The following is a 14,157-nucleotide window of genomic DNA, read 5'->3' on the forward strand; positions in this document are numbered from 1 at the left end:
GCATAAACAAATGGAACACACCTTCACATAGTTAAATATCCCGCAGCATAAACAAATGGAACACACCTTTGCCTAGATAAAATAATATTCTACAGCAGAGCCTTTTCTCCATTCTTTAAGTCTGGCTTCTAGCTTCTCATTCTCTTCCTCATGTAAGATTTCTGTTCATAACTCAGATGCAGTAAACTCAACAGCATCAGAGATATAACTGCTTTAATCTTAGATCTCTTTAATCTTCATTTATGAGAACATATCTCAGGAGCCATCATTTTATTTGCGTTTGTTTTTGAAATAAGTCTTCACTATGCAAAGCGGTGGATGATCTAAAACTTGCTGGTAGACTAGGCTGGCCTTGAACTTGTGACAGTCACCCTGCCCCTGTCTTCCTAGTGCTGAGACTCCAGGCATGTTCCAATGAGCCTGGTTCCTCAGCTGCAAGCTTATGAGAACCTTTGTGATTGGATGTTGATGTTCTGGACTGGTTATTTTCTTGCTTGTGGCTAAAACTGCCTTAGTTAGAATCAGATTCCCTCCCCCCTTTACTTCTCCTATTTTGATTACCAAGAAAAGCCAGTGGAAAGGAAGAGAGGGAGAGGTATGGGGGGCGGTATATGATTGAGACTGTTTGCTCTCCCTCTGGATCACACCCTGGCTCTCCAGTTGAATCATTACAGCAATGCTTGGAAGGGATAGAAAGGAGACAACCCAAACCGAAGTGCTGCTTCTCCAGGGGAATGCTTAGCTGCCTCTAAAATGCCCCCCAGTCATGTGCAGGTCACTGTCCAGCAACCCCAGAAGGACACCGAAGATTAATTCATCTTTGGTCCTTCTTGATTGGCAGCTTTCTCATCCAGTGGCTTCTGCCATGGAGGAGGGTGGCAGTCTCCGTTGTTGGGCAGGCAGATGCTAGTGTGCTCAAAATAGGAAGCTGAGCAGGGGTGGAAAGGGAAGAAGGGGAGGGGCAGGTGACTGCCCTGTAGTCGGTGCCCACCAGGTGTTAGTCATAGTCCAAGGGGCGCTGCACAGATTCCCCTTTCTGGGCTTCTCAAACTGTAGGAACATTGGGCTGTGACCTCTGTTCTTCAGATGAGGAAGCTGCGGGGAGTTGGGGTGGGAAAGTCCCTGTGTTTGTAGACCACAGGCCTTTTGTTCTGTAATTTTGCATTGCTTTTTTTGTTTAGCTCTCCTCTCCCAAAAGATCAAATTTAATCTCATGTTAATTTAGGCAAGATGGCTTGTAAGTAAACTCTGGTGCTCGCAAGCCAGTCAGTAAACTGTCGTTGGGTCAGTTTCTGTCTAGATAAAGGCAGTCAACCTATGAACTTACATAGGCTCTTCAGATTAGAAACTTCTGGAATATAGGCTGGAGAGGTGGCTCAGTGGTTATGAGCACTGGCACCTGGGTTCAGTTCTCAGCACCCACATGGCAGCTCACAACTGTCTGTAACTCCGGTTCTGGGGGATCCGACACCCTCACACAGACATACATGCAGGCAAAGTACCAATGCACATAAAATAAAATTAAAGAAAGAAACTTCTAGAATAATAACCAGTCGGATGGTCCTGACATCCAGTATTCTCCTGAGTGGTTGGATAAATGAAAACCCTCGAAGCTCTTGCTCCTGAGGGAGGAGGGCAGTGTTGTTAAGAACTGCACGGGGTGTCCTCATCCTGGCCCAGGCATGGCAGATCAGAGCAGGAGGGGACATGACCATCTCAGTGCGACAGACCAGTTTGACACCTAATTGTTGACTTTAAATGATAGACTTTTGGTACTTCTTAGTATTAATAACTACTGTCAAATATCATTTTCTAATCCTTATCATAATGTTATGTTTAAGATTTAAACAAATTACCAGGCGGTGGTTTTGCACACCTTTAATCCCAGCACTCGGGAGGCAGACAGATGTCTAAATTTGAGGCCAATCTGGTCTACAGAGTGAGTTCCAGGGCAACTAGGGCTACACAGAGAAACCCTGTCTTAAAAAACAAAACAACATATGACCTTCTAGAATATTAATACATTAAAGCCAGAATGAAGATCAAAGATAAATTGTGGATCTTTAGTCTTAGAACCAGTAGGCAAATCTAGACAGATAAATAATGAATTTAAAAAAAATAGCATGGTGGTGCAGGCCTGTAATCCCTGGGGATGAGGCAGGATTGTGAGTTACAGGTCAGCCTGGGTAACTTAATGAGACCTTGTCTAAAAGAAAGAAAAAGAAGGAAGAGAGGGAGGGAGGGAGGGAAACAGGGAGGAGAGAAAAACCGACATCGTGTACAAAAATGGAGATGAATAAATCTGATTATCTCAATATTCCGACTAGCAAAGCACTGAAATTGGGACCTTATTCTTTGCTTGCTGAACGCTCCTTGTGTTGATTTTATCTCTAAAAGTGAATGGTTCCAGTTGTTCCACAGGGGACTATAATTTGGGGACTCAAAGATCTCAATTCATTAGGAAGATTTATAACTGATGGCCAGCAGACTTTCCTTCCTCGACGCTGATCCTCTTTGTAGCTCCTAAAAGTGTTCTTTCGGTTGCTCATTATGCAGTTTTCAATTTTCTTTCATCCTCAACCTTCCCCTTCTCTTGTGTAAGCCTAGTTTCAAAGAAAAGGCTAAGTCAGGATTTGGTGAGATGCAAACTGTTGTACATCTGTAGACATGCTGTCTTGTCTGTTCTGCTCTGCAAAATTACACTTTCCTGATGTAAACAGTAAGCTGCTTAGGGAAGAATTCCAGCAATTTGTCTCTCCCAGCGTTGCACGAAGCAGTCGGGGAAGCAGTTTCCATACAGCAACTCCCTGTGCTTGTTTAATTTCCTCAGACAAAACAAGAGATTGTGGTGGTGCCTGCCCGTTCAATGCAGCGTGTCTCTCTGGATTGTCACTTCATGAATCAGGAAGCTGGAGCTCAGGGCCTTGAGTCATCATCCAGTCTGGTTCTTGTTACATAGAGGAGAAACGGAGGTCTAGATTAAGTAAGTCCTTGAAAGGCATGCCATTTGCAAATGGGTTAAAAAAAAGAATCTTGAATTCTGCTTTGTTTAACCTTAGGATTTCCTCGCCCCCTCGACCCCCCCAATCATAACACTCTCCCACCACTTCGCTCGTTTTTGGGTTTTAAGGCAGGGTCTCTCTGTAGTCCTAGCTGTCCTGGAACTTGCTCTGTAGCCTGGGCTGGCCTGCCTTTGCCTTGTGAGTTCTGCCTAGCTTTCTCCTTTTGCTTCTTGGGTTTTTATTGTTGTTGCTTTGAGAAGCAGTGTAGATGAAGGTGAGTTCCTGATTCCTCTGCCTCCACCTTTCCAGGTGGGATTACAGGTTTGTACCACCGTGTGTGGTATGTGGGGTTAGGGACTGAACTCAGGGCCTCATATGCAAGTGCTCTCTGCCACCAGTGATTTTTTTAATTTTTATTTTATGTACATTGATTGGTATTTTGTCTGCATGGAAGACGGTGTAAGGGTGTCGGATCCTTCGGAATTGGAATGACAGACATGTCAGCAGCCATGTGGGTTATGGGAATTGAACCCAGGTCATCTGGAAGAGCAGCCAGTGCTCTTAACCACTGAGCCACCTCTCCAGCCCCCTAATTTTCTTTATAACAGTTATCCGTGTTCTAGTTGAAAACGCTAGTTTCTCCCTTAAGTGCACTGATTTTTATCCTGTGCTCAAAATAGCATCAGGCTAGCACAAGCCATGGGTTTGTATGAGGAAGCTTGGTGTTGGAGCTAATGTTTTCATTTAGTGAGTGAAATCTTGGTTCTTCTCTACGTCTAGACTATTCCAGGCCACACCTTTATCATTGCTGGCCATCCTGGTCAGAGGTGAATGGTGCAGTCTCACTAAGAGTCTTGCTGCTGGCAAACTCTAGCCCTTCCTCTCTGCTCTGCATTGGTTACAGTGTGGCATAGGGAGCTGTGTGAGGAGCCCCAGGGGAAATCTGACATGTCCTCAGGGGAGGGATGTGGAGGATGTGGCTCTAAAGAGACGAGTTCGGTAGAACAGACTGCTGTGACTATGGCCCTGTTCATACCTTTACCCAGAGATATGACATAGAACACACAGACATCTTAGCCCCTTTCTGAAGAACATTGCTCTTTGACAGCCTCTGTTGGAAAGAAATATACATGGGTTCCCCCCCCACCCCCGTATGATAAAGTGTTCGAAGAGGGGTTTTTTGTTTTTTTTTTTGACATCCTGTTCCTATGTAATGGGAAACCACAGACGCCGCTTTGGAGGGAAGCAGAAGCATGGTTGCATTGGGGGAAGAAGTGGCGAATAACTGAACTGTTCTGTGTGTTTTATATTTAAGGAATTTCCTTTGGAAAATGTGTGCATACTCAGGGGAGTTTTATTCAGCCATAAAAAGAAAAGAATGAAATGAAGAATCTCAGATCAAGTGGTCAGTCACGCTGAGAACGACAGATGTTGCAGTCTAGACTTTTCTGTGTATACGTACATGCATGTATATGTATGCATGATGTGAAAGTAGAAAGGGCTAGCTGGGTGGTGGTGGCGCACGCCTTTAATCCCTGCACTTGGGAGGCAGAGGCAGGCGGATCTCTGAGTTCGAGGCCAGCCTGGTCTCCAAGAGCTAGTTCCAGGACAGGCTCCAAAGCTGCAGAGAAACCCTGTCTCCAAAAACCAAAACCAAAATCAAAACCAAAAGGAAAGTAGAAAGGACAGTATTTGAAGGGAAAGGGGGGACTAGGGACAGAGGACAAGGAGGGGGGGGGACGTCAGGGTAATGGAGTAGAAAAAAAGGACAAATCATGTGTTTAGAAAGTAAACTAAGCAGTGGAAAATGTGGGCCAGTTGGTAGAATGCTTGCCTCGCATGCACAAAGGCCGTAGGTTCAATTCCTAGTATTGCATATTCTGAGTATGGGGGCTACAAGCCCTGGGAGAAAGGAGGCTGGGAAACCAGAAGTTCAAGGTCATAGCTATATAGAGTTAGGAGACTGGCATGGCATCTGTGATGCTCAAAAGAAACAAAATACGTAAGCAAAGAGTTGCTATTTGTATCTTGAATTCTTCTTTGGGTTTAGTCTGTGTAGCAAGACGAAGGCAGTATGAAACCAGGTCCACATTTGGGAGGGCTTTACCTTCCAATTGGTGGCAGGCTGTTGCATAGGATTATCTGTGATTGCTAGCTCAAACCTCCTGGACAGGAAACCTGTGAAGGAAAATTGTGGGGCTTCAGAGAAGAAAGGCTTCATGCAGGGCGGAGAGGGGTCATCAGGAGCTGTTTGTGGAGTCGAATTGTGGCTGGAGATTTGGATTGTTCTAAAGAAGAGAAAGGCTGTGGTTAAGACAGGAGTTGAGCACTGAATTTCAAGGAGAATATCGGAGCCTTTTTGAAAAAAAAAATATTCAATGTGCACAGCTGTTTTGTCTGCATGTATGTCTGTGTGCCGTATGTGTGCAGTGCCTAAGGATGCCAGAGTAGGTCATTGGGTCCCTTGGACTGGAGTTACAGGTGGTTGTGAGCCCTTTGGTGGGTGCTAGGAATTGAATCCAGGTCCTCTGGAAGAGCAGTTAGTGCTCTTCAGTGCTGATCCATCTCTCCAGCCCCTGATCATGGAAGGGTCTTGACTAGAGAAGAGGGTGAAATTGATAGATGGTAGAGGAAAAAGCAGATAGTTAAGGCTGTAGTATTTTGGAATTACTGATCTTTGGGAAATGTGTGTGTATGTGTGTGTGTGTGTGTGTGTGTGTGTGTGTGTGTGTGTGTACTCAAACCTGTACATGTATATCTCTCTGTTTTTGTGCCTACATGTATGATTAAGTTCATTTCTGCATGTGTGCATGCATACATACGTACATGCATGTCTGTCTTGCCAGCAGTCCTAGGCAGATACTTATACCTGGAGCTGACAGTGCAGGGCTGCCTTTGAGAGCCTCTGCTTACTTTCCCATGACTAAGAACCAGGAAGAGTGAAGATGGTCATTACACAGCTTGTGACAAAGTGGCCTCACTGCTTCCTGTTTCCGTGGGGGAGGGGTGGTAGGAAGAAGCATTTTAGGGGATGGCAGTGAATGGAATCTGGGCAGTGTGGAGAACTGCAGGGCTGTGTCTTCTGTAGAAAAGCCACCGTATCTTACATGGGAAAACCATTGGGGCAAACTAGAGCCGTCCGATGGAGTTGAACTGCCATGGAGGGAGACTGCAGTGGCGGCGGTCTGGGGACACATGAACAGGCCAGGGTGGCTGGAACTCCCTCCTCTTGCATTATGTGTCATTTCTCCTAACCCACTTCCCCAGCTAGTCCCTATTCAGAAACCACAGGCGACTCTGAAAGCACAATAGAAAAGAACTGCGAGGGGAGACTTCTGCAGGCTTCTAGAGCAAGACTGCAGGGGACACTGTTTGAAACTGTGCTCTCCCGTCGCAAAGGAGAGGCCGTTTCTGAGAGGTGGTAGGGGTTCTTATTCTCATCCCTCCCTGACAAGTTTACCGTGACATGAACCTGCAGCCCAGGAAGAACATAGGATGTGTCCGCCACAGGCAATGACAGGGGCACCTTCCTTTCCTAACTGGGTAGGATGTTTTTCATGGCCCCTGTAGGATATGATGATGGGTTGTCACCACCCTCATGTGATGGCCACATCTGTAGAGTTGGATTCTTTGTAATCTTCACAGCTGCATCTCCATGCTGGTTCTTTTTTCTTGGCTGGATACAGATTACCCACTAATACCGACAAGAAATAAATCTATTTAAGAAGAACTTCCTCTGAAGCATAGTTTACCAGACTGTGACAGGCATGTGTTTCCAGTGTCCAATTCAGGGGTGGGGTTTTTGAAATATGTGTTTTTATTTATGTGTGTTGCCTATATGAGTTTCCATGTACTACGTGTGAGCGGGTACCCTGTGGAGGCTTGAAGAAGGTGTTCGGTCCCCTGAGCTGGGAACTGAACCCAGGTCCTTTACAGCAGCAGCGAGAGAGCTCTTTCCCCACTGAACCTTTTTTCCGGTCCCCAGTTTAATCACATTAGGGAATAATGACGCAGCTGCTTGTTACCAGAGCTCAGTTTGTCCGCACCTCCCTCGAAAGTTCCCCAGTGGATAGGTTGCTCAGTCACTGCCCTTGCATCTAGTCCAAGCAGCCAATCATTAGATCTGTCATTTGACAGATTAGCATATTCTGAACATTTCAACAATAAATAGGGTCAAGAACGGTTTTGCTTATGTCTTCTTTTACTTAGCATACTTTGTGGTTATCTGGGTCGTGGCGTGTGTCCGTATATCATTTTTCATAGCTGGATGGTATTCTGTTCCACGGCTTTATGGTCAGTGCTCTTATCTGTTTTAAGTAGGGCACAGGATCCACATCTCTGTGTTTGTCTCTCGGATGTCGCTCTCTCATGACAGAGCTTGTGATGCAAAATCAGCAGCCAGTTACTATGTTGGATGGTGGAAAGGGGTCTCAATGTTGCTGGACATGGTGTGATTCACTTCAGATCAAAAATATTTGGAAAAGATATTGCATTTATTGAATATGTATAGATATTTTTCTCTTCTTTTTTTCCTTTTTGGGTATGTGTGTGCATGTGTGTATAATATATGTATGCATGTATACATGTATGTGTATGCATGTAGGGTATATGTATGTTTAGAGTGGAGATAAACATTAAGTGTCTTCCTCCAATGCTCCCCTCCGTCTCCACCGCTCCCCACTGTCTCCATTGCTCTCCTCTTTGTCATATTTACTTATTTATTTATTTTTTTGGAGACAGGTTGTCTCACTGAATCTGAGCTCACTAGTTATTTAGACTGACCCGTGAGCCCCAGAGGTCCTCCTACCTTTACATCCCCTATGCAAGATTACAGGTGCGCCTGTGCCCACACCTGGCCTTTTAAATGGGAGCTGGGGTTGCAATATCAGGTCCTCATGTTTATGGGGCCGACACTCCACCGACTGTAATTCTCAAGTGATGCTGTATAGTAGCTGCCTACAAGCATCTGCATTATTTTAGGTACTGCCAGCCATCTGGAGCAATAGAGTAGGAGAGGGCGTGCTTAGGCTGTATGTCACCACCACACCATGTGTTATAACATATTGTATGCTTTCCTGTCCTCACACGGTGAGGTTGTGAGGTTGGATATCAAGACACAATTGTGCCGTAGTTTGTGTACCCCGCTGGGTTGTCTGTGCTTGTTGATTGTTGTGAATAACACAGCCATGTTGGTTTCTTGTGGCCGCCATCACAATGGTGGCAAATTCAGTGGCTGGAGACAACAGGGATGTCTTATCTCAAGTCCTGGAGCCCAGAATTGTGAAATGAAGGGGTGGACTGGTCTGCATGCCCCTGGAGACTCTCAGGAGAGTCGGTCTCATTCACTGCTAGCTTCCAGTGGTGGCTGGCTGTTCCAGTTGCTAGGTTACAGTGAATCTTGGCTTCTATTCATTCTCCTTCCCTTCCCTTGACTTGTAGGAAACACCCTAAGATAACTACGTGTTCTCTTCGTTACCTCCTTTTTTGAGTTGGCGTGGCTACCTCAACTGCAGCAACTATGAGATAATGGTATTGTGTAGATCTGATGTAGTTTTTCTTCTTTTGGCTGCTCCTCCTTGGAGTGGCTTTGCTGAGTCATGCAGTGACTTTATTTCACTTTTAAGAACTTGCTGTTTAGTTTCTGAAAGGTCTCTTGTGAAGTTGTACCAGCCAGGGGTTTGAGCTCTAGCAACCCTGTATTCTTGGTAACCATCTTTTTAAAATACAGCCGTTCTAGTAGGTGTGGAGAGGCATCTGATGGTGGTTTAGATTTGCACTCCCCCCATGACTAATAACGTGTTTCATGTGGTTCTTAGTCACTTGTGTGGAGTTCTGATAAGATACCTCTGTAGAGCTCTGGCCCGTCCTCCCCCATTTCAGTGGTGAGTTAGTCTGCCATCTTCTTTGGGGCCCTGACATTACCTGTGCTAAGGATTATGGAGTGCTAGGGTTACTCTGTCCCATAGTGTTGAGGGCTGGGCCGTGGTGCCACTCTTACATTATGACCTATATTACTCTGTTATTTGGGATAAATGGTCCTCGTATGCAGCCTTTTCGACCAGTGAGCACCTTGTCAAGGAAGCCAAGAGGCCACTCTCCTGTGCCCTAACAATCGCGATCTTAAATGAGTTTCAGGTTGGCTGATGTCTCGTGGACAAGGGGACTGAGCCACAGACGTTCTCACTGTATTTTCTAGCCTGGATTCTTCTGTAGTGCTATCCCAACTTTAACTAAGCAGTTATTTCTGGGAGTATATATTTGATACCTTTTGTCTTCCCACTAGACTGTTACATCTCCTGGTAATAGAGGCTACGTCTATGTGTCTTTTATCTGACACAGCATACGGTACGTGCTAGGCAACCAGTCAGCATGTAGGAAGAAATGCAGCCCATGTTTTCTGCTTTGCAAAGAGTGGACCACACAAAATCATTCAACAGAGGATGACTTGTAGAATACAGTGGTGATTGTCAGGTGGACAGAGCTGGAACAAAGGAGCCTCAGCTGATGAATTCCCTTCATTTGGGTGGTCTGTAAGCTCGTCTTTGGGGGCATTTTCTTAACTGCTGGTTGACGGAAGGCAGCCCAGCGCACTGTGGCCAGTACTAGGCAGGTAGGACGATAAGAAAAGTAGCTGCCAGAGAAAGGAAGCCAGGAAGCAGTGTTCCTTCCTGGTTCCTTCAGTTCCTGCTTCCGGGTTCCTGTCCTGAGCTCCTGCCTTGGGTTCTCTAGAGGATCAGTTGTAAACCTGGCCAGTATTTTATCACGGCAACAGGGAAATGAACTAGAACAAACCTACCGGTCACTAAGTTATGAATGTGCCGTTTCATGGCGTGGTTTCTAATCCCCTCTCTTCTCGTTCACAGCCATCTATAACTATAATGCGTCTCAAGATGTGGAACTCTCCTTGCAGATCGGCGACACCGTCCACATCCTGGAGATGTATGAGGGTGAGTGCAATGCCTCCTGCTGGGCGGGGCCCAGAAAGAGTTCATAGGAATTACTTATTAATAAAGCACTTAGAGTTAAGGCCCAAGTGTTCCTCCCTTCCTGATGCAGTAATGAAAACCTAAGAAGTACCCAAGGATATACAGCCCCATGCCGAGGGTATTTTCAACATAACCTGCTCATGGGAATGTGGATATGCCCAGATACCAGAGTCAAGGTTGGTGCCCCCGGATGCAAGAGGGCTCAGCTGCAGAACTGGCTAGGGGAGACACACTCAGGACATTAGGCTTATGGTAGCTGGAAGGATGCATTGCCATTTGGGGGAGGATCTCTTTCTACTCAGTGCCCAGCGTTACCAGGTTTGGGGGAGAATGAAAGCGAGACTCTGAGAGAACTGGGTCAGGACTACAATAGCAGGTCTTACTTGTGTTTGTCTGTTTTCTCCAGCTACCTCGGGCCTGGGCAGTGGTTCTGGTTAACCTGGGAATACTTAGAACTGTGTGTGCAAAGCCCAGATCAGACCTGCATCCACCCATTCAATCCTAGGAGACCTCCAGGAATTTACATCTCTAGTCCCAAACCCCAGGGCAGCAAAAGCATCCCCGAGCCAGCAAGGCTGAGGAACAAAGCAGAGAACAAACCCTTGGGCCCGGTTTATTATAACCCTGTGGAAGCGGTGGGGAGGAAATGTCAGGAAACTAGGTAGATTTTTCTTAGCAAAGCTTGTTGGTACAGACACTCGGCTGTAGCATGAGTTCTAGTTGCTCTTAATAATAAAAACTTGGAGTCGGATATTAGGGGGTGAAAGCTGAAGACTCAAGAGAAGCAGAGTGGCCAGCTGCTAGAGAGTTCTCACCTCTACCAATGCTCAAACTGAAAAGGCGATCCTGCCCTCAGACTGCGTCCTCAGACTGCGCCCTCAGACGGCGCCCTCAGACGGCGTCCTCAGACTGACTGCCTAGACTGCACAGCTCCTCTCACTGCACTGAGCTCCTGTCTCCTCTTGCCTTCTATTCCTCTCTCTGCCCAGCCATATCTCTCCTGTCTCCTCCTCCCTAGTGCTGAGATTAGAGGCGTGGGATCCCAAGTGCTTGATCACCTTTGTGTGAGCTCTGTTGCTCTTTTAGACAGGTTCAATCTTGTGTACCCAGGCTGGCTTTGAACTAACAGAGATCCCTCTGCCTCTGTCTCCCGCGTCCTGGGATTAAGGGTGTGTGCCACCACTCCCTGGCTCTGCACTCTGGTCTTCAAGCAAGCTTTATTTGTCAAAAACACAAACAAAATAATCACTATACTCTGCATTGGTAAATGCTGGCACAGGGGAATGGCAAAAGTGTCACCTAGGAGCCAATGCAGATCTCTAGGTTCAGACAGGACGATACAAGAAGGAGAGGAGATGGAAAACCTGGGGGAAGGGAAGCAGCATTTGGCCATAATGAAGTTGGGTCATGTGCCTGCTCACATGGGAGACTGGTGTGATGGCTTCCTCCCTTAGAGCTGGGTTCTTGCCTTTCGCATGCCCGTCTGTACTACCCCGTTTAACTGTTTAGTGCCCTGTGGCAGTGCCTACCACTCCATTTAGCTGTTTGGTGCCCTGTGGTGGTGCATAGTCAGAGAGGACCAGGTGGACTCTTCATCTATCACTCTTGCCAACCTCAGACCTCAGCAGGCATCGGTTCGGACTCACCACTACATTCACAACACCCAACATCATATTTTTAGGCTCTGGCTTCTGGAAACCACAGCCCCTGCAGACTTTGATAGGTCAGTCGTTTGTCAGGGGGGCAGATAAATATATACTGTGGTCCCTGTCATCATACTTTCCCACGATGCAGGTAAAAAGCATGTGTTCAACTTTTGTAACTTCCATATGGGTTTGAAGAAATGCATGTTTAAGGATCATTGAGTATGAAGTTCTATACATGGCATTTGGATCCAAATTTTTATATCGTTTTTCCTTCCTTCCTTCCTTCCTTCCTTCCTTCCTTCCTTCCTTCCTTCCTTCCTTCCTTCCTTCCTTCCTTCTTCTTTCATAGTTGAAAACTGTTTGGCCTATTAGCTCAGGCTTATTATTAACTAGCTCTTATAACCTAAATTAACTGCTTCCTATTATTCTGTCTTTTACCACGAGGCTTGTGGCTTATTACTTCACATCTTGCTTCTTCAGTGGCTGCTGGCCTCTCCCTCAATCCCACCTTTTTTCTCGGTCCCTCTCTCTCTGCTTGGATTTCCTGCCTGGCTATATTATTATATATTCTATATATTATTATTATATATTCTGCCATAGGCCAAAGCAGCTTCTTTATTAATCAATGGTAATAAAACATATTCACAGCATACAGAGGGGCATCCCACATCATTTTCCATTTTTTTGTCTAATTGAAAAGGAAAGTTTTTAACTTTAACATGGGAAAATTACGTATAGCAAAACAGGTATCAAGTAAGAATTACAGTTATAATATTTACTTTATTTGTATTTGGCAAAATTAAAGAAAATAATCTATCATCTAATTTTTGTGAATCTAGTTTCATATCCAATTTAAGTTTAACTTTAACATAATAAAATTATGTAACAAAACAGGTATCAAGCAAAAATTACAGACACTTTAGGCCTATAAGGCTGAAGATGGATGCCCCAATATTACAGAACAACTTTGGGTGACTGTCCAGATGATATCTCTGTCATTTTTAGAGTTTTGGAAGTTGCTTACAATGCACTTCCTGTTTACTTAGGCAATATTATATCACACTGGGATCTTTGATGGAGTTGAAGACTAGATAGTTATAATTGTAGCTTTCCTTAGATATGAAACTTAAATTAGATATGAAACTTTAGACTCACAAAGATAAGATAGATGATAGAGTATTTTCCTTAATTTGCCAAAACAAGTAGACTGAACATTATAACTGTAATTCTTGCTTGATACCCAGTTTTTCTTTGTTTCCCCTTTTTTATTGATTTTATTGAGTTTTACATTTTTCTCTGCTGCCCTCCCTGCCTCTCCCCTCCCCTTCAATCCTCTCCCAAGGTCCCCATGACCCCAATTTACTCAGGAGATCTTGTTTTTTTTCTACTTCCCATGTAGATTAGATCTATGTATGTCTCTTTTAGGGTCCTCATTGTTGTCTAGGTTCTCTGGGATTGTGATTTGTGGGCTGGTTTTCTTTGATTTTATGTTTAAAAACCAATTATGAGTGAGTACATGTGATAATTGTCTTTCTGGGTCTGGGTTACCTCACTCAATATGCGGTTTTCTAGATCCATCCATTTGCCTGCAAAATTCAAGATGTTGTTATTTTTTCTGCTGTGTAGCACTCCATTGTGTAAATGTACCACATTTTCCTTATCCATTCTTTGGTCGAGGGGCATTCAGGTTGTTTCCAGGTTGTGGCTATGACAAACAATGATGCTATGAACATGGTTTAGCACATGTCCTTGTGGCACGGTTGAGCATCCTTTGGGTATGTACCCCAAAGTGGTATTGCTGGATACCCAGTTTTTCAGTTTGCTATATGCTAGCTTTTTTTCCTGTTTTTTTTTGTTTGTTTGTTTACTGTGTTGAGTTTTTCACTGTATTGTAGTTTCTGTCTCTAAAGAAATAGGAGCTCTTTGTTTTATACATTCTCAAATATGTTTTTAGAATATATATGCCAATCATTTTAGAACTGTGCTAAACAACTCTTTTGCTTATTAAGTCTTTTAACCTTCTTTATCCATGGTAGTGCTTTATGCTTTACTGAAATTACAGCCTATACACATTGTGAGGCCCAGCTCTCTAATTTGTGACCTGTTGGCCCCCTGAGGCTCTCCGAAATGCTACTCTAAGCCTCTCAGACATCCTTTCTTATATCAGCAAATGCCCCAGACAAGATGCTGCCACAAGTACTGGGCTAGTCTCTTTGGGATTTTTCTTTCTGCGAATTTTGGCATGGACATTCCTTGTTGCTAGTAGGTTCCCTGTCTCTGTCTTTCTCTGTCTGTCTGTCTGTCTGCCTGCCTGCCTGCCTGCCTGCCTGCCTGCCTGCCTGCCTGTCTGTCTCTGGATGTGTGCGTGACTGTGTGTGTGTGTGTTTCATCACGGGAGGGAGTGCTTCCTAACTGACTTATGGAGTGCGTCAGAGAATGAAGTACTGATGCTGATCTGGCATAAAGTTAACAACATCCCTGAAATACATTTCTTAAGACTGTTTCCTCAAAAAAGATTGGGTT

The 14,157-nt window shown here is 44.9% G+C and overlaps 1 protein-coding gene across 2 annotated transcripts in view; it reads left to right on the forward strand.

Moving 5' to 3' along the window:
* The window catches only part of Dock5 (dedicator of cytokinesis 5), a 183,384-nt gene that overhangs the window by 40,086 nt on the left and 129,141 nt on the right, over positions 1 to 14,157 (forward strand). For both annotated transcript variants that reach the window (XM_038310701.1, XM_038310702.1), the window contains exon 2: positions 9,866 to 9,949. In XM_038310701.1, coding sequence (XP_038166629.1) covers positions 9,866 to 9,949 — 84 coding nt within the window. The remainder of the gene's footprint in view (positions 1 to 9,865; positions 9,950 to 14,157) is intronic.

The sequence above is a fragment of the Arvicola amphibius genome, chromosome 13 (genome assembly GCF_903992535.2).
Source record: "Arvicola amphibius chromosome 13, mArvAmp1.2, whole genome shotgun sequence".
Classification (NCBI taxonomy): Eukaryota; Metazoa; Chordata; class Mammalia; order Rodentia; family Cricetidae; genus Arvicola; species Arvicola amphibius.